This window comes from Orycteropus afer, unplaced genomic scaffold, assembly GCF_000298275.1.
Source record: "Orycteropus afer afer isolate SDZICR_OR568_19922 unplaced genomic scaffold, OryAfe1.0 scaffold00006, whole genome shotgun sequence".
NCBI classification, from domain to species: domain Eukaryota; kingdom Metazoa; phylum Chordata; class Mammalia; order Tubulidentata; family Orycteropodidae; genus Orycteropus; species Orycteropus afer.
This window is the reverse complement of record NW_006921593.1, coordinates 16,371,773-16,398,713: the sequence shown is the minus strand read 5'-3', so window position 1 is coordinate 16,398,713 and position 26,941 is coordinate 16,371,773. Positions and strand designations below refer to the sequence as shown.

The 26,941-nt window shown below is 60.9% G+C and overlaps 1 protein-coding gene across 1 annotated transcript; it reads right to left on the bottom strand.

Moving 5' to 3' along the window:
• Positions 1-204: 204 nt before the first annotated feature.
• Positions 205-25,659, bottom strand: ADAP1 (ArfGAP with dual PH domains 1). Its single transcript, XM_007941262.1, has 10 exons — positions 25,531-25,659; positions 21,120-21,211; positions 15,651-15,733; positions 5,127-5,239; positions 4,637-4,783; positions 1,499-1,582; positions 1,202-1,264; positions 852-923; positions 492-720; positions 205-233 (listed from the first exon to the last, which is right to left on the bottom strand). The coding sequence occupies exons 2-10, from the start codon at positions 21,206-21,208 to the stop codon at positions 205-207; spliced, it is 909 nt and encodes a 302-aa protein (XP_007939453.1). The 5' UTR covers positions 21,209-21,211; positions 25,531-25,659.
• Positions 25,660-26,941: the final 1,282 nt, after the last annotated feature.

Sequence of the window (26,941 nt, the reverse complement as noted above, 5' to 3'; positions counted from 1 at the left end):
CGGGAGGCCCACACTGAGGCTTTGAACAAGTCCTCCTGCCGAGACTCAGGCTGAGGGGCAGGGGGTCCCAGGCCCACCCGGCCACTCGGGGCTGCCCCTCCCAGCGGGGCCAGGCCCGACCCCCAGGCCCCTCGGAGCACCCCTCGCAGGCTAGCAGATCCAGCCGTCTCGAGTCCAGAGCAGTGTCCTCAGCTCCGCCGTCCTCTAAGGTTTATGCTTGAAATGGGCCTCCACTGAAAACAGGGCCAGGCCAGCTCACCAAGTGCTCCAGCTCGGCCCCTGCCCTACAGCCCATCTAGGACCCCATCCAGACCCAGGGAGAACCCCATCCAGACCCAGGGGGCCCCCATTCCAGACCTGGGGGGCTCCATCCAGACCCAGAGGGGGCCCGATCCAGACCTGGGGTCCATCTAGCCCCAGGGGAGCCCCCATCCAGACCATGGGGCCTCCACCCCCGGCTGCCCTGGACTTGAGCCCGCCCGTGCCCTCACCTGCGTACTCCTGGGGTAGCATGGGCCGGTCCACAACACTCTCGAAGGCGGCCACCCATTGCTGGCGGTCAGCCTCTGTCTCACAGGCGAACAGGAACTTGCGGTCGGGTGTGACGATGGTGATGCCATAGGCCCAGTGGTGGCCCTGGGTGGCCGGCGGGAGCCCCTCCAGCACCGAGTACCCGCCCTCCTTGCTGCCGATGAAGACCTCCCCGCGAGCAAAGGCGTCCTGGGGCAGGATGGGGCTGAGGGGCACCACCTAGGGCAGCCCCACCCCAGAGCTGGGAGTCCTCCCCCTCCCCCGCCACGAGTCCAGCTTGTGGGCACCCCACCAGGGTCCTGCCTGGCACCCTGACTCACCAGGGGGTCCTTGAAGTACATGAGCCTGCGGTCATCCATGGTGAACCACCGTTTCCGGAACCCTTCGGTTTGCTGCTGGACAGAGGTCAGTGACAGCCAGCGCCCCCTGGAGGCGGCCACCCACTGCCCACTCGCTCACCCCTTCACCCACCTGCTAACCCTTGCACCCAGGCTGTTTCTCAGCTATGGAACCTGCCCGGCCCTCACCTCCCCCAGGAAGCCTTCCTGGCCCTGCCTCCCCTGCGTGTGTTCCCACCCTTTGCAGCCCAGCCCCAGGTGACAGGGACAAGCCGCAATTGGATCGATCTCAGAGTAAGGCCCGGGGGGACCAGGCGCCCCCTCACACCCACCTTGGGTCCCGTCTTCTCCATGTAGCCCTCCTTCAGGTAGTTCCGAGACAGCTTGGGCACCAGCTGTGGGGGCATGAGGTAGGACCCCCTCAGCCCACTCTCTCGGCCCCTGACCCCACACACCCTCTGCCCAGGCCTGGCACGGCATGTCTCTGTGCCTTCTTCACGCTGCCGTGCAGCTGAGGCTGAGCGGGATGGAGCAGAGCAGTCGGGCTTACCTTAAGGCTCCCCAGGGGGTCCCCGGTCAGCCCCTCCGTCCTGCCCACCCCCATGCACTCCCCTCAAGCCCGCACTCACGTCGGCATCACTGGCCCCCGGGAAGGCCACCTGCAGGTAATGGAAGCGGGCGGCCCGCAGCGCGTTGAACCAGTCCACCGCCTCCTGTGGGACAAGAGGGGTCTGCACGTGGGCCCTCGGAAACCTCCCCACCCCACCCCTGCCCGGGAACCAGCCCTGGGCTAACACAGTTCCTGAAAATGGGCTTCCTGGAGGAGGTGCCCCTGGGTGGCCTTGAAGGCCAGGGAAGCTTCCACTGGTGGAGGGGGCAGTCTGGGAAACGAGGAGGGCTGATGGCCAAGGGCGCAGGCCGGGTCTGAGCTCCCTCTGCCCTTTCAGATCCGTCATTTTCAGTAGGATCTTATTTCCTATGAGTCTTCCGGCTGCCAAGGCAGGGGAGGAACTTCTCTATTTATAAACGGGAAAGTGCTGCCCGAGGAGCTCTGGGGGGCAGTTGCTAAGGCATCTGGCTGCTAACCAGAGCTTGGCTGTCGGACCACCTGCCCTGTGGGGCACTGTGAGTTGGAATCCGCTCCACAGTAGTAGGTTTGGGAGCTGCCCCCCCACTCACAGCAGGAGGGAGTGGGCTTGCTCCACAAGGACCCCCTCCAACGCCCCCATTCAGAGGTCCCTGTCCCTGCTCCTCCTGGCCTCCTGGGGTCCGCCCACCTCCCTCGCCTCCTGATCACAACCCACTCCTCACCCAGCCAGCCGCTGCTCCCTGCAGGGGCCCTGTCCTCCCAGCCCACACGTCCCTCAGCCCCCAGCTCCCTGCCCCCGTCCTGGTTTTGTAGTGCTGGATGGATCCAACTGCAGGTCAGCGCCAACACCTCACTCCTGCCAGCGGCTCACCTGGCACCCACGTCTAGCCCGGCTCCCGTCCCGGTTCCCACGGCCCAGCTCAGACCTCAGCCCTCCTGCCAATCACCCCCGCCCCCGCCCCCAATGTTCAGACCCCGCCCACCATCTCTGGCCCCGCCCCTCCCACAGCCCCACCCACATCTCTAGGCCATGGACCCCTGCCCCACTACTTAGTTAGGGCCCCACCCATCTCCTCTGGTAAGGCTCACAGCTCCACGCTCCACCCCTCCTGCAGTCTCATCCACCATCCTGACCCTGACCTCTCCTGCCAGTGTCCAACTCCCCCAGACCCAAGGTAAGCACCGGCTGACTTGTGCTAGCTTACTGATCTGTAGTGAACAGTTTCACATGTTTTCAAAGGTTCTGCTTCTAGGCGTGGCTGGTGTGTCTCCCAACCCCACAACCCCTTCCTACAGAGCCAACCAAACTCACTGCCATGGAGTCCTATCAGACTCGTAGCGACCCCTCCTTGGGTTTGCCTAGGCCATATCACTACAGAAGTAGATTGCCCAATCTTCCCTCTAAGGAGTGACTGGTGGGTTTGAACCGCCAGCCTTCTGGTTAGCAGTCAAGTGCCTTAGGTACTATGCCACCAGAGCTCCCAAAAGGAACAAGGACCCAGCAAAATTAAAAATTTGAGAGCGGAAATGAAACCTTCCATTGAAGAGTTGGAAGACGAGGTGGAAGAATTGTCCCAGAAAGTCAAGGAAAAAAAGAAGTGGGAATTGTGGTGGTGAAGTCTGCATTAGCTTGGCTGGGCGTGGCTGAGTGGCTGGGCAGCTGGATGTAGTGTTCCCCATGATGAGACTGGTAATCAGCTCCTTGGTGGAATCTACTGGGAGCAGCTGAGTAGCCTTAGGGATGCAGTCTGCTTCCCATATATAAGAAACCACTTGGGGAATGGTCTCTAGCTTATGGCATGGTTGGACCCTGCATGTAGCTGAGTCATTGTTCATCCTGCCACGCTCTGCTGACCTTGGGACTTACAATGGACTTGAATTAATGGCCTGCCATGTGGTTTGGTAACATCCGGACTGTGGCTTTTTACTTGTCAACCTTGAGCTTGTCCACCTCAGCAGCCAGCAGCTGAGTGAAGAAACGTCTGTAGCTCCAGTGGGCTGGGAGCAGGAGGCAGAGCTGGACCCTGAGGTTGAGGGGCCTTCACCCAGCCCCTAGAGCCTGGCACTTTGAACTCAGACGTAAAGCCTCCAAACTGTAAGAATAAACTCCTATTTGTTCAAGCATCCCATTTGTGGTATATACCTGTCAGAACCACACAGAGGTAACGAGAACAGGAACAGATGAGAAATGAGTGGGAAAATGAGCTCAGGAGAGCCAAACAGAGAAATCAGGGGAGGAAACTGCTCTGACCCCCGGACGTCAGCAGACAGACTGACAGGCCCAACTGCGCCAGCACTGCACATCCTCCGGGAGCAATGTGAGAGGAAGAAACCAACCTGTCAGGCTGCCTGCGGGGGGCGGGGTCGGAGGCCTTGAGTCTGAGCAGCGGCCCTGGAGGTTCACAGTCAGGGTGCCAGGCCTTCAGAACTAGGGTCAAAGGGAGTTCTGACCTAGAATTCCGCATGGAGCTGAACTAGGCTGCTGAATGGTGGCCCCAAAAAGGCTAGGTTCAAGTCCAAACCCTGTACCAGTGAAGGTGTCCTTGTTTGGAGATAGGGTCTTTGAAGATGCTTCAGTTAACATGAGGTCACGTAGGAGTAACCCAAAACCAAACCAAACGCACTGCTAGCGGAGTCGGGGTCACAGCGCCCCTAGAGGACAGAGCGGAGCTGCACCATAGGGCGACCACGGCTGTCAGTCTTCACCGAAGCAGACTGCCTCATCTTTCTCCCGCAGAGCACCTGGTGGCTTGGCACCACCAACTTTTTTGGTTAGCAGCCAAATTCCTTCAACCACTGCGCCACCAGAGCGCCTCACTCTGGAGTAGGGTGAGTCCTAATCCCGCGTGAGTGGTGTTTTATAGAAGAGGCAATACGGGGAAGACAGCCATGTGCCGACACAGGCAGAGACTGGACGACCCAGACAAGGCCGCAGACAAGGGGGGGTGCAGAAGATGCCTCCCCCACCCCCACAGCCTCTGCAGGGACACAGCCCTGCGGCCATCTTGGACTTGTGGCCTCCAGGAGTGACATTCCTGCTGCTTTAAGGCCCCGGGTTGTGGGCCTCTGTCCCGGCGGCCCCAGGACACGCCCTGGCACATGCCTGCTCTCTGGGGAGGCGGCGTGGGAAGCAGCCAGCTCCTCCCTGCCCTCACCCGGCCGCCCCCCCTCAGCCCACCTTCCCGTCCTCGTGGTAGACGAAGATGTTCCGGGTGCTGTTGTCCTTCAGGTAGGTGACCTGCAGCCCATGGGGGTGTCCGATCTTGGCTGGCTGGAAGGTGGCGTTGAGGTGCTCGATCTTCATGATGGCTTTGGGCTCCTTGGCCTGGGAACAAGACAAGGCTGGGTGAGAGCCAGCCCTGCACACAGGGCAGCGGGCAGGGCTGTCCCAGGCTCTGTGCTGTGCAACCTGGGGCAAGCTGCTCAGGCTCTCTGGGCCACAGCTCCAGGTCTGAGCACCTAAGGTCATAAGACCTGGGCATGTTCTCATCCTTGGGGGCATGGCGCCACAGGGGATGGGACGTTCTTGTTCCTGTGGGGACGTGCTGTCCAGGGGCAGCATGGCTTCTGGGGTCGTGTGAGGGTGGCTGGAACAAGCCGCTGGCTGCCCAGGCAGGTGCTGAGCCGCCCCAGGAGGCCGCCTGGGCCCCCCACCCCACCACACTCACCTCGTTCTTGTTGAAGTACTTCAGGGCCCCCTCGCGCTCCGTTAGCACAAACTTCCGGCTCAGGAACTGCCCGTTGTCACGACCCCGCTTCCAGAGAAGCCCTTCCCGGTACCCTGGGGAGGGAAGCACGCGAGATAATGCTGAGAGAGGGGCCTGGGCGGGCGAGGTCTCCAGCCAGCCTGTCCCCATCTGGGCCCCACGGACCCACAGGGGTGGCAGGCTTGGACAGGAGGCGGCCAAGAGGGGATGCTGAGGTTCAGGCCAGCAGCGACGGGTGCACCAGGGTCCGTGAAGCTGAGGCCCCTCCACCCCCACCGGGTGTGGGCTACGTTGGGTTTCCTTGGTTTGCTGTCTCTGAGGCCTAAGGGGTACACTCACCCCCATGGACATGCTCACTTAGGCCCCTGGGTGGTGGTTCAGCCCCAGCCAGGAGTCATTTGGAAGAAAGGCCTGCTCCCTAAAGCAAACCCTGCGGAGCACAGTGCCGTCACCCGGGGTCACCGTGGGTAGGAATTGACTCCGTGGCAATGGGTTTGGTTTGGGGTGTGCATGCCTACGTAACCCCCGTGGTTAGCAGGGCAGCAGCCCCGAGGACACGCTGGCCGGCCTGGCCCTCCTCACAGTCACCGGCTGCTCGAGGCCATAGCTGCAGCCCGTATGTTGTATGTATGTTGAGTGTTCCCGCCCGGCACGCTGTCAGACTTCACTCTGTGGCATCCGAGGGGCTCTCGTTGGCTGATTTTCAGAAGTACATCCCTAGGCCTGTCCCCCCGCCGGTTTGAGTCTGGAAGCTCCGTGAACCCCTCCACCTGGTGGCCCTCCACCTGGTGGCCCTGCTGGCGCCTGAAATACCAGTGCCGCAGCCTCCAGCCTCACAGCCTGAGGCTGTGGTCTATGGTGGCCCCACCCTGCTGGGCGGGGTCCTTGGCTGACACACATCTGAAGGTTTTCCACGGGGGCATCTGGGACAAGCTGGCTGTGAGTCGTCTTCTCCCTGACCCTGACCCTGACCTCTGGTAGAAACCTGCCCTCAGTTTTCTGGGTCCACACCGGGAAGGGGACAGTGGCCCAGATAGGAAGTGTCTGTTGGGCACAGTGAAACCACCTCCTGCCCTGACCACCTCGAGAACAGAGCCCACAGCTGGGGGCACGGGGGGTGGGGCTCTGGGGCTGCCTAGGCTGGGGCCCTGTGAGGGAGGGGCCAGCTGAGGGTGGGCCCTGCAGTCTGTGCCACAAGGTGGGTAAGCAGTCCTGTGAGTTGTGTGTCCTGACTCAGCAGACCTGGCCACCAAGCCCTCTGGCCCCACAGGGACAGGGGCCGTTTCCCCACTCCCCAGAGGCCATCAAAATGCAGCAGGCTGGCGTCGCAGAGGCGGGGACAGCACCTGGTCCTCCCTGACCCCTCCAGCCCCTTCCTCTCCCTGGGAGAGCCGGCCGCCCCTCAGCTGCTGCCGCAGGGACACGGTGCAGGTCATCACGCCGTCCCCTGACAGGATGGGGCTGCGTTGCTCTTCGTGTCTCAGCTGGCCCCCCGGGCCCCGGAGCTGGAGGGGAGTTATGTACGCACACTGGCCTCTATCACCAGTGTCTCCTGGGACCTGCCCACACCCAGGCCCTGGCATGACACTCCCGGTCTCACTTATCGCCAGAAAATCTCCCAACATCCTGTTCTCATCCCATCTTATGGATGAGGAAACGGGGGCTCAGAGAGTTGAGGGACTCATTCCAGGTCACCTCGTTGGCTAGGGCTGGGGTGGGCTGGACCCAGTCTCTCTGGATCCTCTCGGCCACCTGGCCAAGCCAGCCGTGCCTGCATGCCCAGCAGGTGGCAGCAGCGCCTTAGTGAAGGGTGAGGAGCCCTGCCGGGGACACGGTGCCCAGGCTCGGGCAGCAGCTCTCTGGGCACAGACTCGGGGACACTGGGGTCCCCAGGGGAACAAAGTTGCCAGCCACTGGGTGTAAAAAGCACAATACTTCACAGCGGTTACCCTGGCCTCTGGTACCCACTGGCCTGGCTTCATCTCCAGGGCAGAGAGGCTCTGAGACCATGGTCAGGGGAAGGACGCCCACCCCAGGCCACCTGGGTCAGAGCTAGAGCTCTTCCCGACAGCAGGCCACAGCCACTGGCTGCCTGGCTGCTGCAGTCACAGGCACAGGAGTGGCATTCTCGGATGGGGCTGGCTGGGGTGACCCATAGTCCGGCCTCCGCCCTGGCCCCGGCTCATGGTAGCTTATGGTGCCCAGTGGCACCAGCCTTGAGGCTGCTGGGGCCAGAATGGTCATTTTCTCTGTAATATGGGCAAGTGCAGGGGCAGAGTGGACGGCTCACTCAGCTTTCACTCAGCACCCACTGTGCACCAGGTCCTACTGCGTGCCGGGTCCTACAGTGTGCAAGGTGCCATACCCCGATCTGGGTAGCTGGAGGAGTCAGTCTACACTGCGAGCCCTGCTCAGCTTCCTCTTCCCAGAAGCCCCCGTTACACCCCCAGCCTGGACAGTGCATGGAGACATCGTCGGTCACCGTGACACTGCACAACCCCAGGGCACCTGCCACACAGTGCAAAGCAAGTGCTGACGTCCCAGTGCCAGGGAGGGCCACGCGTACATACAGGACGGCCGAACTCACGGAGCCTCACGGACCCCCTGAGAGGGGGCCGAGGAGGCAAAGGGCTGCAGCCCCACTCCCAGGAACTCAACCCGGGAGAGACGAGGGCTGCCCTCCACCCTGGCCCTGGTCCCACCCGCCTGCCCTCTGGGGGCCTCACTGGGCCTGCATCGTGGAAACAAGGAGGGTGGGCGGCTCTGGGACCAGCCTGCCCTGCACAACTGGGCCTGGAGGGAAGGGGGTGCCTGCTCCAACCCTGAGAGGGGCGGGCGGTGGGAGTGAGCCCCTGTGGGAGAGGTGGGGGTGCAGGCCTACAGTGTCTGTCTGTGACAGGGCAGCCTTCGAGCCCTGGACAACAGGGGACATTGTCCAGCCCATGAAAGGCCGCCTTGAGGCTCAGGCAAGGGGGGTGGTGTGGGAGGGGTCTGGTAGGGAGCCAGGCGTGGCCATGTCCAGGGTCACAGCCCCAGTGAGGGACCACAGGGAGCCGGTGGGCAGGTAGGCCAAGGTCTAGCCAGCCAGACATGAGACCAGCCCACCAGAGCCCCGCCCCCCCATCTCTCCACGCCCAGTGGCTGCAGGGAAGGTGAGTGTGGCAGGCGTGGTCCTCAGGGTGGCCGGACCCGCCTTGGGCCAGGGTTCTGTAGCCTCCCTCAGGCTGGAGCCCACTGGGACTTCCCACGTCAGCTGCCGAGAAGAACCTGCCATGGCCCCCGCTGTGGGGCCCCTAGTGCCACCGCCCAACCGGTTACACAGACAGGAGGTCCAGCCACAGGCACAGAACTCCACACACGGCGCCTGGCCCAGAGCAGAGAGCTGAGGGGTGGGGCGTGGTCCCCTTCTGCCCACCAGGGAAGGGGCCTTCCAGTGGCCGAGGCAGGGTCTGCAGCCCTATGAGGCAGGCAGGTACCCATCAGACTCCATTCCACAGGGAAGTGTGAGGACCCTGAGTGCCCAGTGCCTGCCCCCACCGCAGACCTACCCCAGCCCAGCTCAGGGGCCCGTCTGTCCCGTTCCAAGTCACCCATCCTTGAAAGTCCCTCCAGACTTGGGTTGTCTGGGCAGCCAGGGACCCAGATGCCCCCTCTGGCTCTAGCCCTGAGGGGAGGTCCAGCCTGGAGCCAGCGGTAGTCTCTGGGCTTACAGAGGCTCTGGCCAGTGGAAGAGGTCAGATGGGAACAGGAAGGGTTGGACAGGAGACGGATGCACCTGCCACAGGAACCAGGTGACCGGACTCCCCTCGGCCAGCACCGTCCTCCCCACTCTCCGAGCCCAGCTGCTGTTGCTGAAGTTGGCGGATAAGCTACCGCAATTGTGGGGCGGGTGCAGGACCGGGCAGCATTTCGTGCTTTCGCACGGCGGGCTGCTGAGTCAGAGCCGACTCGATGGCACTTAGCAGCACGCCCCAGCCGACCAGCCCGTGCACCTCTCAGAGAAACAAGGAGACCTGGTGGCACAACGGTGAACACGCTCGGCCACGAAGCAAAGGCTGGGGGTTCCCGTGCACCCAGGGGCCTCAGAAGGAAGACCTCATGATGTGCCTCTGAGACCCTGGCCGTGGACGCACCCGCAGGACCGGATGGGGATCACCAGCAAAGATTCTGGACGGCATGGGGGAACCGCACAGCAAAATCCAAAGGCACAAAAAGCCCGCCTTGCAGGTCTGATGGAGACTGGCTGTGGCCCTCAAACCGCTTCCAGCCTGGAACAGAACCCACCTCAGGGACCCCCATAAGGGGAACGGTAACACGGTGAGGAGCGTGCTCAGACCCCTCAACCCCACGAGACCAAAAGGGCAGCACACGCCCCCAAACCCAGCTCAGAAGGACAGACGGACACGGGGACACACAGAGGTGGGAGGACTGCTGTTCCAGAGAGGGGACTGCCGCCCACGTCACGAAACACGAGTTCAGATTGTGGAACGAGAAACCAGCGTGCTGTCCGCGCTCGGCCCAGCCACAATCAGACGCTGACCCGAACCCAGCCCTCAGCGGCTCTGCTCCGACACGCGGGGTCGCCGGGGGTCTCCTGTGTCGGGTGGTGGGCTGAGATCGTGAGAAGCAGCGCACAGGGTCCCCACAGCCCTCGCCCAGCTTGCCCACACCTCTGTAACCTCAGGACCGTCATCATGCAGGGAGCTGACCCGACCCGCTGCTCCTCCCCTGGAGGCTGTTGGCAGCCCCGGGACGACGCAGGGCCACCCAGGCTGTCCCTTCTGAGCCCCTGCCGGCTGTGCCCTTCCCCATCTCTCCTCATGCCCTGTGGCCAGCTGATTAGCCCAGCGCCCCTCAGCTGGCTTTGTCCAAGGTTTCTCACGACAACGCGGCTGTGCGTTTGGGGTGGGAAACCACACAAATGACGTCCCTCCTCGGGGCGTCCTGTCGTGGCATGTGTGACAGTGCACATCGGTGAGGCCGACCCAGATGGCGTGTGGCCTGGCATGGCCGGGTCCTCGTGAAGCTGCACTGCTCCCTTTGTAGTTCACAAGCCCTTGGGTATGGTGTCTTGAGGCCACCACCCTTGCTCCTCAAACTCCAGCCCGCGGATTTCACACCGGCGACAGTCTTGCCTGTGGCGTGCTCCGCCAGGCTGCCCCTGCCTGTTTAGTCAGGATTTTCCTTTATCTCATCGGGATGGACCTGTGCGTACTGGTGGCATAGTGCCCAAGGCACGTGACTGCTCACCAGATGGCTGGCGGTTCAAACCCACCAGCACTCCTCAGAAGGAAGGTTGGGTAACCTACTTCTGTAGTGATACTGCCTCAGAAACCCCAGGGGGGTCGCCGTGAGTCAGATGTGACTTGACGACATTGAGTTTGGTTTTTGCTCGGTTATGATGAACTAAAGGAGCGCTGGGGGCACAGTGCCTAAGGTATCTGACTGCTAACCCGGAGGTCAGTGGTTCAAACCCACTAGCAGCTCTGTGGAAGGAAGACTGGGCAATCTATTTCTGTAAAGATTTATAGCCTCAGAAACCCAGTGGGGTCACTATGAGTCAGAATGGACTCTGTGGCAGTGGGTTTCACTGTTTTGTTTTATTTTTTAATAGTGAACCGAAGGGTTGGCGGCTCAAGCCCCTGCCACAGTTCCTGGGAGAAAAGCCCTGCCAGTGGCCCCTGTTAAGGTGACAGCCTGCAACACCCTGGGAGCCGGGTCTGCTGTGACATGGTGCCCCTGTGAGTCGGAACTGGCAGCACCCGATGACAACGACAGTGGGTTAAAATCTAGTCACAGCAGAACCCTTCCTGCACCCGCTGCTCAGCCCAGGAGCTTCTGCACAAGCCCGGTACAAGGCTCCTCCTTCCGAGTGGCCCAGAGTACAGGCCTGCAGCCGGGACCTGCCCGACTCACCAGGCCACCTCGCCAGGGGTCTCAAGCCCGCCTGTCAGTGCTTCCCAGGCACTGTGACCCCCGTTCCCAATGGTCCTGGGGTGCCATGCAGCCCCTTGTTGGAGCTGCCGGCACCTGTGTCCCTGTCAGCCCTTGAGCAGCCCTGAGTTCTGGGACATTCCTGGGTGCAGTCACCCAGAGAGCCACTTAGTTTTAGGGGCCTTTCCCGAGCCCACATTTCCCCTTTCCCTGGGTCCTTGCTCTGTGGGGGACTTCTGCATTTCGCCATGGCGAGAGGTGTCATCGTCACCGTGAGAAAGTGTTCTTGTGGCAAAGCTAAGGGGGAGGACAGGAAGTGTGGCAGGATCCCTGGGGCCCCTTCACAGGCTGGGAGAGCCAACCCAGGCAGGGCAGACAGGGTCCCCGGCCCCGCCAGGACACCTTGTCCACTGCTGGACATTGGGGGGAGCTGGGGACTTTGGAGGGACTCTCCTCTCCCATATGTCTGTGCTCTGCACCTTGCCCTCCGCTCCTGGGGGCCTGCACCCCACCTGCTGTGTGAGGAGCAGGAGGCCCAGCCGAGCGCCATCACCCCAGCTGGGTCCCCTGGGGCCTGCCCCATGGAGTTGCCATGTGGGCTGAGCCCAGTGAGAGGATGGGGTTGAGGTGTCTGCCCTGAGAAGGGGGGTGGGCCAGTACACAGCTCGTTGGGCCCTGTGGGGCCTCTCGGCACAGGCTGAGGGCCGCTCTGAACTCCAAGCCTTTGCTCCTCCACTGGCTGAGTCGGACCATCCAGACTATGGACTTCAAGGGCTGGCAGACAAGGGCTCAGGGCTCCGACCGCAGAGCACTGTGCCAGACATTGCTCCCAGCTCGGGCCCTCGTCCCCTCTCCAGCCAGACAGCAAGAGCCTCCAGCTCCTCTCAGCCTCACTTCCTGAGAGGACAACTCGGGGAACGTCCACAGGTGTGGACAGGAGGCACAGGCAGGGAGGTGTCCGCCAGGTGTGGGGGAGACGCCCGACGCGCAGCTGAGCTCAGTAGCTGGATCTGAGGTCAGACACTCCACTTCTGGGACCCAGACCTTGGTTCTTCTCGGGAGGAGGCAGGCCTGTGACCCAGGGCAGTACGTCCCCTGGTCATCTGCTCAGGTGCCCACCCTGACCACTCAGAGCCAGAGACATGAGCCTTCTGTCAGCGGTATACCTGCCTTTTCTCGAAGCACATGAATGAGGGGCTGTAAAGCTGGACCTGTGGGAAAGACTCACCAGGAGGCTGGGTGCTGACCCAAAGAATTAGAACCCAAAGGTGTAGTCACTGAGTCCTAGAACCTCTAGATCAAGCCGTTCCTGAAGCCCGCCCAATTCTGTGAGCTAGTCTGTTCCCTGTTTTGCTTAAGCCCAACTGGGTTGGATTTTCTGTCACTTACAACCAGGGAGTCCTGATAGAACAGACCCAAAATTTGGTGGTCATTTCAGCCCAGCCTTCACCTGTCTGTGAAAGCAGGTCACAGGTGACGACCGTGATGAAGCCAGGAGAGATGACGGAGCTCTGGGCGAGTTGTCCAGGGGCTCAAGGGCAAGCAGGCCAGTGTTGGGCAGGAGCGGAGCGCCAGCTGCTAGTGCCCTCCCTCCACTGTCCCGTCTGTCCAGCCAGCCAGTGCGCTCAGTGTCTGTCTGTCAGCCAACCTGCATCAGCATCTACGTGTCTACCTCTGTCTGAGGAGCTCTGGTGGTGCTGTGATCAAGGCATTCAGCTGCTAACCAGAAGGTCAGAGGTTTGAACCCTCGAGCTGCTCCACGGGAAGAAAGATGAAGCAGTCAGCTTCTGTAAAGACTGACAGCCTTGGAGACCCTGTGGGCAGTTCCACTCTGTCCTCTAGGGGCGCTGTGGGTCAGAATGGACTCCACGGCTGTGGGTGTGGTTTGGGCTTTGCTTCCGTGAAGATTGGCAGCCTCGGAGACCCTGGGGGCAGTTCCACTCTGTCCTCTAGGGGCGCTGTGGGTCGGAATGGACTCCACGGCAGTGGGTGTGGTTTGGGCTTTGCTTCTGTGAAGATTGGCAGCCTTGGAGACCCTGGGGGCAGTTCCACTCTGTCCTCTAGGGGCGCTGTGGGTCAGAATCCACAGTAGTGGGTGGGCTTTGGATCTATGCATTTGGATCTATGTATTTATCTATATCAGCATCTAAAGTAGCGTAGTGCCTAAGGCACTTGACTGCTAACCAGAAGGCTGGGGGTTCAAACCCACCAGCTACTCCTCGGAAGGAAAGTTGGGCAATCTACTTCCATAGAGATACTGCTTCGGAAACCAAGGAGGGGTCGCAATGAGTCGGGGCCAACTCAACGGCACATAACAACAAAGGGGCTCTGGTGGCATAGTGGGTAAGGCATTTGGCTGCTAACCAGAAGGTCAGTGTTTCAAACCCACCAGCTGCTCTTCAGAAGGACGTCTGGGCAATCTACTTCTGTAAAGATTTACAGCCTCTGAAAGCCAATGGGGGTCTCTATGAGTCGGAATCAACTCAGTGGCAGTGGGTTTGGTTTCCGTCAGTGTCTGTCTCTATATTCTCTTCTGCATCCACCCACCCCTCACCCACCAATCCACCCATCTCTGCGTTAGCACTGATCCACCTGCCATCGCGTTCACGCACACTCTCCCTCTCACACTGGGGATGGATCCTTTCGAGAGGAAGCAGTGGCTGTCTGGTGGACGTAACTGAATCAAAGGCTGCCCACAGGTCCTGTCTGGAGTGGAGCATGGGGGCTGAAGCACGGGGTCAGGAGCCCGGGCTGTGGGCACGAGTCGGACCCTTCTGCTGCCCAGAGCCCCTCCCCGCCCCCAGCCCACGTGCGTGGGGACCGGTCACTCCCACTCGGCCCACCCGGAGCGGAGGGATCCCGGGGTCACTCAGACCAGAGGACCCCCTGGCCTATCTTCCAGTGCTCCGCACGGGCATCAGCTCCTGGCAGCAGGTATCAGGGTGCTGACCAGGCTCCCCAGGGAGGAGCCGTGGGGGGCAGTGGGACGAGCTCCATCAGGGGCCTCAAGAAGAGGCCAACAGGCCACCCTGCTGCCTCTGGGCCTCAGCTCGAGGCTGGCGTTAGAGGCCACGGGCTGCCGCCGCCTCACTCTCCTTTTATAAATTGAGGTGAATTCACACAGTATGTCCTTCCCATCTTTGCACGCACAACCCCGTGGCATTTCTTACACAACGGTTTTATGCTGCGTCCCCGTCTGGTTCCAGACGTTCTCATCGGCCCTACAGGAGACCCCAGTAAGCAGCCATGCCGTGCCCGCTGCCCCAGCCCCTGGGAGCCATTCTGCCGTCTCTCTGTATTTGCCTGTCCTGCACAGTTGGTGTGAGAGGATCCGACAGCAAGCATCCTGTAATGTCTGGCTCTCGCTCAGCACGGGTTCAGCCCTGGGTGGCAGCACTGGGGACTTTATTCCTCTTTGTGGCTGACCACGTTGTGTCTGTCCACCATCTGCTGGCGTCCACCTCTGCTGCTGTGCACAGTGAGCCCTGGTGTGTGTCCCCATCTGCGTTCCTGTTCTCCAGTCACTGGGGTGTGTTCCCAAGGGGAACAGCATGGCACAGGCAATGTGTGTTCAGCGTGTTGAGGTCACTTTTCTTTAAAGAATGGTGCATACAAGGACTTAGGGTCAGAGGTCACGAGAACAGTCCAAGGTCCAGCTTGGGGGCCACACGCCAGAGGGTTGGGCTTGCCTCCCTCCTCCTGTGACAGGCAGCTCCTCTCTGGCTCTGTTCAGAGCCAGGCCATGCCACCTGCCTCAGTTTCCCCATCTGTCAGGCAAGGGCAAGGTGGCGGAGTAAAGTTTGGGCCTCGATGTCCCCACAGAGGCCTGGCTTTCTGCACCTACAAGCCCGGGCCTGTCCAGGGAGGGCCTCTCGAGGGGTGGGGTAGAGGGAGCTGAAGGGCTGCAAGAGGTCCAATCCATGTGTCCCCGTGGAAGAGACCAGGGCAGGGGGCAGCCGCTGGGCCTCGGAGGAACACCCCCCAACCAGCGTGGACATTGCCTGGCCCCCGGGGACCCATCTTCTCAGAATCTCATCAGAACTGCCCAGACCGCCAGTCCCAACTGGCCAGCATGCCCACCTGTGCAGGAAGGAGCCTGCTGCCTGCCCCGGAGACAAGAATGTCTGGAAGCAACCAGATGCAGAAGGGCTTCAGTGGAGCCACAGGCTAGAACTGAGCTGCCCTGCCCAGGAGCCCCATCCTGAGCTGGACCCACGCCCAAGGAGCAGTGGGGAGACGCTGAGGGCGGCTGGGGGGGCCCAGCTCTTTTAAGATAGAGAGATGGACGGAGAGAGAGAGGGACAGGTAGAGATATGGAGAGAGACAGGGAGACAGAAAGAGCCAGAGATACCGAGACAGAGGAGGATGAGAGAGAAGGACCCAACCCAGAGACCAGCATCCTGCAATCTGTGCCCCGGCACCTGGCGCCCCCCGTCGGCACCCCCTGCCTGCCGAGTAGGGCTCCCCACGGCCCCCAGCACCCCTACCTGCTGAGTAGAGCTGCCCCCCACACCCCAACCCGCCGAGTAGCACTCCCCGCAGAGCCCCTACCTGCCGAGTAGGGCTCCTGCATCTCAGGGTGGATGAACTCCTTTCTCTCGTACTTGGCTCGGATCCACTGCTCTCGGAGGAGTCTGCAGAGACAGGGCAGATGAGTCTGTGGCTGCACGGAGACCTGCTGGAACATTCCAGAACACTCCGGCACCTTCCAGAACACTCTGGAACCTTCCAGAACATTCCAGAACACTCTGGAGCCCACTTGCAGTCTGCAGCCCACTTGCAGTACAGGCCTCTGGGTGGGAGAGGGTGAGCACTGAACACTGCATCGTGGACCTGGAGGCCGTGAGCTGACAGACTTCCTGGCTTCCCCTTCGCTCCTCCCCTGTCTTTGATGAGACAGAACCAGGCAGTAAAGCCCACCCTTGTCACCCATCCACCCATCCAGTGCATAACCCAGTGCTGCTTTAATGGCCATAAACATGTGGGAACATGACCCCGATCTCATTCCAGGCTTTCCATCACCCCACACCTGTGAGCTCCCCACTCGCCAGCCCCGCCCCCCACACCCCTAATCTACTCTTGTCTCTTGGCTCCTCTGTTTCCTGGACGTGGGGTCAGACAGTGTCCTCGTGTCTGGCATCTTTCGGCATTGGGCTTTCGAGGTTCCGCGTTGTAGCATGGGCCAGGACATCCGTTTCTCAACAGTCGGGAATATTCTGGACACCCCCCTTCATATGTGCGTCTTCGGTTATCAACCAGGTGCCGATGAGTCAATCCCGACTCACAGGGACCCCACAAAGATAAGCTAAAGTCCTAACCCTAATACCAGTGATGGGACCTTGTCTGACGTAGGGGTTTTCTTTGGTTACTTAGATTAGTGAATCATACTGAGAGGGTGGCCCCTAACCTCTTCTAAGTGGTGACTTATAAAAGGGGTGAGCAACACGGAGACAGGGTCACACACGAGGCACCGGGGGGGGGGGGACGACCCTGTGAGAAACCACCTCCCAGCCAAGGAACTCCCTGAGGTACAGAGCTGGACAGACAAGCTAGGACCCTCCTGTAAATCGGAGCGGCCCCTAACACCACCCTTCTGGTCTCCAGACCGGGGGCTGTCAATTTCTCCTCAAAGCCCACCACTCGGGGAGACTCCGAAGGACAAACAAGGCCCCAGGAGGAGGCCCCCGGAAGCTGCCCCTGACTAAGGCTCTCTTCCAGCAGAAGCCAGAGCTGGGGCGAGGGTGAAGCACCGTGGCCTTAGCTCCAGGGGCCAGGCCGCCTCCCCCGACCAACCCATGGAGCTCCTTGTCTGGTTTTGGCCACGTAAATGCAGTAAATGCCACCGCTGAGATGGGACAGCATGTGGACGGTGGCTGAGGCACAGCCAGGGCTAGGCCTTGTGGACGGTGCCCGGTCCCCCAGGCCTTGGGGTTTTTACTGTTTCCCGTCAATTACCCTGAACAGCGCAAACAGGAAGCCTCAGGCTTCCCAACCCCGGCACAGCACTGGGGCCCACACCCCCAGGGTCACAGGGCCTGTGCCCCCTACTAGGGCCTTGGGCTCAGGGGGACCCTGGACTCCCAACCTGAACACCCCCATGGGGGGTCACCCATCCTGCCCAGTTTCTGATCCATGACACAGGGCAGACCATGGCTGCCTCTCGGAGTCATGGGGGCCCATGTGTTCTGAGAGGTGCTGGCAGACAGCGTGAGGGTGGACATGGAAGGGGGCCTCTGGTGGCCTTGTCTGAGTCCAGCCCCCTTTCTGGGCCTGGCATGAAGGTTCCGGAAACAGCAGGAGGAGGAAACTCTGAGAGTGGACTATGGGGTTTAGGAGAGGGACAGCCACCCCCTCAGTTGGCCCCAGAACCCCTCTTGTTGGCTCTGCCTGGGACAGCCAGAGAGAGCTGGCCAGACCCCTTGGAGGCCACTGGGGCCACTGGCATGTCCTGGTGTGTCCCGAGGGCCAGCCTGCAGCTTTGTGTATGTGGAAGAGCGGACAGTGCTGGGTCCCTCGCTGAAGGAAAATGAGGGGCCTGTAGGAAGGGCCGGGGCCTATCCCACCCACTCCCCAGCGGGGCCTCAGGAGAGCCAGGCCCCAGGTCTCCCAGCGCCTCCGGTGCCAGGGTCGCAGTGGCCCTCACGCCCCACGCAGGACTACGGGGCTGGGAGGGGCTGGGGAGAGGCAGGGACATCAGAGCCCCAGGACACTGCGGCACCGGGAAACCGGGAAACTGAGGCTAGGCCATCTGCAGAGGCTGCGGCGCTCACGGGGACAGGCAACTGCCCCCCACACACCTGCTGACTCGAGAGGGGCAGGAACTGCCTTGGCTGAATAGCCAGGGGCAGCAGAACTCGAATTTGGGGTCCCCAAGATCGGCCATCCCAGGGGTGCAAAGCCTCATGGCTCAGTTCTGTGTGCCCTCCAACTGATTCACGAGTCTGGGTCACAGGTCCCAGCCGGCTGGGGACTTCAGGTGCCTGGGGCATCCAGGACTTGGGCAGCCGCAGCACCCCACAGTTGACACCGCACGTCCCCACCCACACTCCTCCCATCTTACAGCACCCCACAGTTGACACCGCACATCCCCACCCACACTCCTCCCATCTTACAGCACCCCACAGTTCACACCGCACGTCCCCACCCACACTCCTCCCATCTTACAGCACCCCACAGTTCACACCGCACGTCCCCACCCATACTCCTCCCATCTTACAGCACCCCACAGTTCACACCGCACATCCCCAGCCTGCCTCCTACGGTTCTACAGCCCTCTACAGTTCTTACGGCAGGTTTGCATTCCACCTCCTAAGAGCACAGCACTCCACAGTTGGCACAGGGCTTCACACACCTCCTCCTCCTATTCCCAGCCCTCGACAGTGAGCACAGCGTGTTCACCCCACTGCTCCCCTGGGTCTCTGCTGCCAGGTGAACTGCAGGTCGAGGGCTTCTCTGGGACCCGGCCTGCCCCTGGACACTGAGCCCTCACAGGTCCCCAAAGCCACCTCCCTGTCCAAGTTGAACCCCTGCAGGCAGACCAGGGAGGCAGTGCTCAGGGTGGTTCGGCCCCCACACCTGCAGACAAGGGCTCGGGGGACCCAGGAGGGCAGAGTCGGCACCTGGCATCCGGCCCCTGTGAGGGGGACAGGGACGGGGGACATGGAGCCGAGCTGAGCCAGGTGGGAAGGGCAGGTGAAGGCGCTTCTGCACAGGGAGGCAGCCTTGTGGCCAGGTGATAAAATCATGTCCCAAAATAGTGCCACACACCCCACGCTGTGGCCGCTGACTCATCCCGAGATGCCCGGGGCCCTGGCAGCCCAGGGAGAGGGGTGCTCTGCACCTCCCATCTCAGGATGTGAAACCACCCCTCCACCAGAGGCGACCCCTCTCGCATCTGGCCTCCCCACTCAGGTGGAAGTGAGGTGAGGAAGGGTGCTCAGTGGCCAGGTCAGAACATGGCCCGTGGAGATGGGCAGGGACAGCCAGTGAGCTCACCCACCAGCCTCAATCTCCCTGCCTGTAAAGCACTCAGGCTCTAGTGAGGTTTCCTGTAAAGTACTCAGGCCTGACTCGAGGGGTGGGGGTGACAGTTGTCAGATGAATAAGCAGTGAGGGAGAGGAGGGGAGCCACATTTCCCTGCGCCAACCTCCAAGTCCCTGGGGCAGCCTGCTGGAGCTCAGCCAAGAAGTCCTCCCTCCCCCTCCCTCCTTCCATCCATCGCCCACCCATCCTCATCCATCATCCATCCATCTCTGTCCACCCATCCATCTGCCCTTCCACCCATCTCTACCCCATCCATCCATCATTCAATCCATCCATCAACCCATCATCTATACTCCCTCACTCATCCATCTGCCTATCCATCCATCCACCCACCCGTCCGTCCCTCTAACCACCCATCCATCCACCCTTCTACCCACCCATTCACCTTGTATCTGCCCATCCATCCATCCATCCCTCTATCCATCCATCCATCCTTCTATCCAGCCATCCATCCTTCTGTCTGCCCATCCATCTTTCTCTCCATTCATCCATCCGTCCCTCTAACCACCCATCCATCCTTCCGGCTGCCCATCCATCCTTCCATCTGCCCATCCATCTTTCTCTCCATTCCTCCATCCATCCCTCTATCCATCCATCCATCCTTCTGTCCACCCATCCATCCATCCCTCTATCCATCCATCCTTCTGTCTGTCCATCCATCCTTGTATCCACCCATCCATCCTTCTATCCAGCCACCCACACATCTACTCACACATCCATCCATCCATCCTTCTGTCCACCCATCCATCCATCCTTCCGTCTGCCTATCCATCCTTCCTTCTGCCCATCCATCTTTCTCTTCACCCATCCATCCATCCCTCTATCCATCCATCCTTTTGTCTGTCCATCCATCCTTGTATCCACCCATCCATCCTTCTATCCAGCCACTCACACATCCACTCACACATCCATCCATCTATTTATTCTTCCTTCGTTCTTTCCCTCCCCGCCGAAACATTCTCTGAGAGTCAGGCCCCTGAAGATCAACCAAGAACACGTGATCCTCCTCTCTGCTCGCAGAGCCCCCATTCCTGAGGATAGAGGCCCCAACAGGAGACTTCGGTGTCAGGAAGCCCTGCAGACACTCCAAGGACCGGAGTCTCCACCCACAATTCCTGAGGCCAGACCCTCAGAGGGTCTGCAGAGCCAGGCTGGTCCTGACCCCTTGAGTTCCAGCAGCTCCCTGACCAACCCTGGGGGTCTCGCTGGGTGTGGGGGGCTGCCCACCCTCGGGGGGGTGCAGGGCTCCGCCTGGAAGATGGACAAGGAGAGGTACTTGCACACATATGCGTTAGCTCTGATTACAGGACTCACACCGGCGGACCCATACAGCAGAAGCGCTCCAGCCTGAAATGGGGCTCGGCAGAAGGGGAACCATAGCTGGGTGGTGCCAGGTCTGGGGGTGGGGCTGGCCTGACGCAGTCCTCCACACAGGGGAGGGTCCTCAAGGGTGGGCTGGACAATGGTCGACACCCATACCCCCAACTCCAACTCCGGGAAGGAGGGCCTGAGGAGCCTGGGGGCCAGGAGGCAGGAGCCGGGCCAAGAGCTGGCCAGGGCCGGAAGGCAGCCTTGAAGGAGTGAGCATGTGTGGGGCCGGGGGTCCAGGCAGCGGCCCTGGTGGGCACCTCCCTCTCCGACGCCCCAGAGTCAGGTGGCCATGTGCCCAGGGCTACCACTCCTGCCTCCCGCCGCCTCTGAGGAGGCGCACGGGACAGACTTCCTGAAGTTGGGGTCCGAGTTCTCCCTACTGTGATCGCCCCGCCACTGCCCTGTGCTGACTGCCAACGACCTCCCAGCCCTTCCTCTGCCCCATCGGGCCCCTCACAAGGGCCAGATCCACTGAGGGGACAGCAGGAAATGGCGGGGGCCTGGGGTGCCGCTCCCCCCGCCCCAGCCGCCCCCAGTCTCTCCCAGGACCGCCCACTGTGGCTGTGGCCCGGCGTGGGACCGTCCTGCCGCCGGCCGTCACTCACTGGCAGTCAGAGGAGGTGGGTCTGTAGTAGAAGGACGGCACTCTCGCCTCGTAGACTGCTCTGGCTGCATCATTCCCATGGGAAGCCATGAACTGTGAGAGAGAAGGTGTCAGCGTGGCTCCTGCTCCGGCCAGGGGTCCAGCCCGACCCCACCTGTCCCAGAGGGAGCGGGGAGGGATGGGACCCACCCCCACCCCTGTCCCTCGAGCCCAGTCAGGGGCAGAGAGAGGCGGCGCCTCCTAGGCCAGCCAGAGTCGGTCCCCTCGCACCGCTCCAGGTCCCGGCTGTCAGGCCTGTGCCCTCGGCCCAGCAGCAGCCCCACTTCACTAACAAGCAGCCGTTCAGTCGACCCTGACTCGTGGCGCCCCCTGTGTGTGGCCGACTAGAACTGCACTCCCACGGTCTCCAGGGCTGGTTTTACAGAAGACTGTAGGGGCTGTCTCCCGGGCCCCTCTGGCAGGGCTTGAACCCCAACCTTCTGGCTAGGAGCCGAGTATGTTAACCGTTTGCCCTGCCCAGAAGTCCCACCTCATTCAAGACCTGGCTGATTCACTCAGTCAACCAATACCAGCTATGGCCACCATGGGAGATGCTCCTGGGGACAGAGAGGGGGCCTGGCGGAGCCCAAACTGCTGTGCGGAGCCACACTACTGGGCTTGACATAAACCCTGTGAGCCCTGAAAACCCCCGGGAAACAGCGTGCTGCCGATGCGCCCCAGGACCAGGGAGCCCCTCGTTTACCCCTAGACCCTCCAGTGCCCACCTTGGGCCTCGCACGCCATGAGCTGAGGTGCCTGTACCACCGGCCTGTGAGACAAGGAGCAGTCACTTGACAGAGGGCTGCCTTTCCCCAGGCCCCTGAGTGCTCCCCCAGAGCCTGAGCTTAAGGGGCTGCCACTTTAAGGCCCCCCAACAGGCCCTCAGGCAGGGCATTCTGGCTGTCCTCTGGGCCCACTTCCCCTCCCACACTCAGCCCTTTCTAGCCCAATCTGTCTCCTCTCTGTCAAAGGCAAACCCTTCCATCTGAGGCTAGATGCTTCCTGGGCTTATAGTCAGAGTTCTCCATACTGTAATAGGCCCTGCTGCAGCAGCAGACCCCACCTCCCTGAAGCACACCCCTCCCCCACTGGAATAGCCCCTCCCACTGCAGCAGACCCCTCCCCCACTGGAATAGCCCCTCCCACTGCGGCGGTGTCTCCCACTTGCACTGATCCTTTGGAATAATGGCTCCCTTACTAAGGGGAGCTCTGGTGGCATAGTGCCTAAGGCACTTGACTGCTAACCAGAAGGCTGGCGGTTCAAACCCACCAGCCACTCCTCAGAAAAAAGGTTGGACAATCTACTTCCGTAGTGATACCGCCTCGGAAACCCAAGGAGGGGTCGCTATGAGTCGGGGCCGACTCGACAGCACGTAACAACAACTGCTAAGGTCAGGTGTGCATCATGGTGACAGCAGACAGACGAGAGAGAAAGACCAAGAGTCCACACTGACACCTGCGACGTGGGAATGACATGAGAGCATGAGGGAGCCGAAAGGGCGTGAGACCTGTTGACGGGGCTGATCAGGGGGTGTCTCAGAGGAGGGACTGTTTAAGCCACGTCTGAGAGCCCATGAGATGGGCTTGCAAACAGTGTTCCTGGCCTGGGAACAGCATGCACCAAGGGCCAAGGCTGGGGCTGCTGCCTGGCCTGTTGGAAGAGGTACTGAAACCAGCATGGCCGGGCGTAGCGAGCTGGGTGAGAGAGAGGCCGGAGAGGCCGGCAGGGCCCGACCACACGCCGCAGGGGCCAGGGGAGGAGCACAGGTTTGCCACGCACACGGCTGGGCCTTGTTCCTAGTCAGTCTGCAGGTGCCGCTGAAACCCGTCCACCACGGGGGACGCTGCTGGTATGTGACACAGTGCCATGACTGCCAGCCTCTCACGAGCAGTAAAGTCAAGGCCTGGCAGTCAGCATCCAAAAATCAGTGAAAAACCCTCCAGGTCACAGCAGAACACTGTCCAGCTCCCTTGCTCTGGACGCATTGTCAGAAGGGATCAGTCGCCAGAGGAGGGCGTGGTGTCTGGTGAAGGGGGAGGCCTGCAAGCACGAGGGTGATCCTGGCTGAGACAGGCTGCCCCACGAGCTGCAAGGAGGACCTCAAAGGTGCTGGCCCTGGTGAGGACGGCACCAGGACCGGCGGCGTTTTATCCTGATGCACGTAAGGTCAGAGTCGACCTGAGGGCCGCTGACAGCAACCATGGCTGTGCAGGCAGCCCCTGCCAGGAAGGAAGGCCTGAGGAGGAAGGAGACCTGAGGCCTTCTCCCAAAATGCCACCCCAAAGCTGCGTCCTGGTACCCTTCCCCCTAAAGCCACTGAGCTTTGGGGACCGGCGTCATAAACACTGACGGCTGAAGAGGATCAGCTGGAAAAACAACAGTGTGGTCAGCCAGTGGCAGGTTCACGACACAGCAATGCCCCTGGGAAACAGGGTGGTGATAGGTGCACAGCGTGACCCCCACTGATGTCGCTGGACTGGGCACGTGAGGATGGCTGGGTCACCAAGTGGTGTGCCACACGGTTACTTCACCAGGGTAAGAAAAGCCAACCAGCCCCGCTTTCCTGTACTGAACGTCAGCCCGTTAGACAAGACCAGAGAAGGAAAGACCCTGTTTATGATGCCAATTACAACAGGAAATACTTCAGAGAGAGCTTCATACAAGGCATTCAAAATCTCTATGAAGAAAATGCTCATGATTTCCCAAGAAGCACAAAGAAACACTGAATGTGATCTGAGACAACACACCCCATGCCGTGCAGTCAATTCCGACCCACGGCGCCCCTAGAGGACAGAGTGGAACTGCCCCACAGGGTCTCCAAGGCTGTCAATCTTCACAGAAGCAGAGCCCAAACCACACCCACTGCCTGGAGTCCATTCTGACCCACAGCGCCCCTAGAAGACGGAGTGGAACTGCCCACAGGGTCTCCAAGGCTGTCGGTCTTCACAGAAGCAAAGCCCAAACCACACCCACTGCCATGGAGTCCATTCCGACCCACGGCGCCCCTAGAGGACAGAGTGGAACTGCCCACAGGGTCTCCAAGGCTGTCGGTCTTTATGGAAACGGACTGCCGTGCTACATCTCTCTCCCAAAGAGCGGCCGGTGAGTTCAAACCTCGAACTTTTGATTAGCAGCTGAATGCTTTAAGCACTGTGCCACCAGAACTCCTTTGATCTGGGATAGGGAGATGTGAAGTCTGCCTATGTTCACCTATAAATTTCATGCAATCCCCCAAATAATAATAGACTTTCTTAGCCAATGATTCTAAAGTCCATTTGAAAACTTATCAAGCAAAAATACCTGAGAGAATTCTGAAAATTGAGAAGGACAACTCTACCAGGTATGAAAGTAGGGCTTCTTTTGTGGGGTGATGGGCACCCCACTCCGTGGACATACTACACCCCCTGACCTACTGTGAAAGGATGGAGGTACAGTCTATGAAGTGTGGTCTACAAGGGTTAGTTCAACCAGGACTCATCTCGGGTTGGCCACAAGCCCCAAAACCACACAAGAAAAGAGGGGCATGTCTGACCGCAGAAAAGCAAAGAGCTTCCATGGCAGAAACTGCCAGGAGCAAAGCTGGGGAGACGTTCTTCAGCGGTCTCTCAAAGGGTTCATGTCCCTAAGCTGTAAAGAACCCTACATGACAACAGACCTCCCAGTGTGCTGAGATGGGGAGGGTGTGCGTACAAAGGGACCGTGCACAGGAGAGAAACCACGCAAGACATGGAATTCCAGCCCACGTGTACAGGCAGGGTTTCGGGAAGCACTGGGTCCCACGTGGGTGTATGGTGGGGGGATGCTGGATCCCATGCAGGTGGACAGTGGATTCCATGTGGGTAGGTGGGGTCTGATGCTGGAGCCCACCCATGCACGTGGGCAGGGATTCAGGAAGCACATCTAAAGGATGCTCGGGTCCATGTAAGTGGTCGCGGCAGAAGTTTGGCAAAATCTCTCAAACATCGCAGTCGCAGCCCCTTTGGCCTGCAGACTGCAGCAGCTGCCCTTCGGATATCACTTCCCGCTGCCTGGACCCCCATGGCTCACGGGCTCTTGGAGGATGTCCATCTCCAGAGAGACAGGGACAGGGCTAAGGTCCCACAGCATGCGGTCTCCCAAGTGATTCTGCCGTCACCCTGCCCCTGCAGGTCCCCTCACCCCACGCCTGCCTGGTGCCCCTGTGGGTCACCCTATCCCCACTCCTGTGGGTCCCCCTCACCCCACACCTGCTTAGTGCCCCTGTGGGTCTCCCATCTCCCCGTGCCCATCACTCCCCCTGTGGGTCCCTTTCACCCCATCCCTGCCTGGTTCCTCTGTGGGTCTCCCATCCCCATCCCCACCCCTGTGAGTCCCCCCGTTGCTTGGCTCCTACCTCCACTTGGGCTTCATCCCAGGCATCCAGACGGACAGACTTCACCTTGCTGACCTGGGGGATGTTCCGGTGGATGCCCGAGCAGCTCAGGCAGATGAAGACTCCGAGGGTGTGGGAGGCCCAGTCGGGGTCTGGAAGGCAAAGGCCGGGGCTCAGGCAGGCAACAGAGAGCCCCCCAGGCTCACTGGCTCAGTGAGCTCTGGGCCAGGGTCCCACCCCACCACCCCAGGCCCCCAGGGCCTTCGGGTGCCCTGGAAGGCATGTGTGTAAGACGACACCACGACACCACGGTAGGTGCGAGGCCACACAGGAAGCTGGGATCCTCAGGGGGGCCGATCTCCCCAGATCCCTGCCTCCAGGAGCCATGCCCTGGGCCTGCAGGCCAGCTCACCCCGAGGCCGGCCTCCAGCAACCACTCACCACTCGCAACGGGACACGGGCAGAAGGGGCTTGGCCTTGGAAAAAAAACGTCCGAGCACCCCATGCCCATCGGGGCCTGGTTTCTCAGCAGGCCTTTTCCCCAGGCAGCTCGGGGTCTGCTCGAAGCCCCAGTGTTTGGTTAGCGGCTGAGCTCTCCTCAGACCCGCATACAGACACGGCGATCAGAGCACAAGGGGAACAAAGGCTGAGTTGGCCCAGTGGGTGGACGGACCGGACCGGGCTGTTCTGTGTCTGCCTCTCCGGGTGTGAAAGTTTTCCTGTGAAATAAAGCGCGGACGCCGCGGAATGGAAGCTTATTGAGTTGAGGGGGTGGCACTCGCTCTGGGCACGCTTCTTCCTGTTTGGGGGTCTCCCCTCATCAAACCACGTCAAAGGGAAGTGGGGACATCAGGAAGGCATCCTCGGGGAAGGGCAGAGTCGGAACTGAAGTCCAGCTCCCGGACCCGACCCGACCCGAACTCCTTGTCTGTGTCTATTCCGGAGAATGGTCCCCAGTGAACCGCAGATGAGGGCTGTGCCCTGGGCGCTGCAGACTGGGACTGAGCCCTGCTCCTAGGTTCCTAGGCCGCCGTCTTTACGGAAGCAGATATTGCCAGACCTTCTTTCCACATGCCACTGGGTGGGTTCGAACCACCGACCTTCCAGCTAGAGTCGAGTGCAAACCGATTGTGCCACCAGGAGCCTCCTCCTGGGTCAGGTGCGCTTAAATCGAGACGCTCAGTGGCTCCACTGACTGAGGGTCCCCTGGGGGGCGCTCCCTCCCTCAGCTGCTGCCTGCATCCCAGAGTACAAGCCAGCAAAGACGTCTCCATTTGGCCTGAGAACACAGTGCTAACCCACCCTGTGGTCACGCCAGTTGGAGGAGGGCTTGGAAGGGAGGGAGGGAGGAAGTGCCAGAGAGGAGTCCAAAGGTCTGGGGTGCTGACACGGTCCCCTGCCCTGCCTGGAGGTCCCTTACCCCATCTGGGGT

Coding starts and splice junctions, on each gene's coding strand:
- ADAP1 (XM_007941262.1), bottom strand. CDS start 21,208: ATGGCTTCCCATGGGAATGATGCAGCCAGAGCAGTCTACGAGGCGAGA. Junction 15,734..21,119: donor CCCACCTCCTCTGACTGCCA/GTGAGTGACGGC, acceptor CTGTCTCTGCAG/ACTCCTCCGAGAGCAGTGGA. Junction 4,784..5,126: donor AGTACTTCAACAAGAACGAG/GTGAGTGTGGTG, acceptor TCTTGTTCCCAG/GCCAAGGAGCCCAAAGCCAT.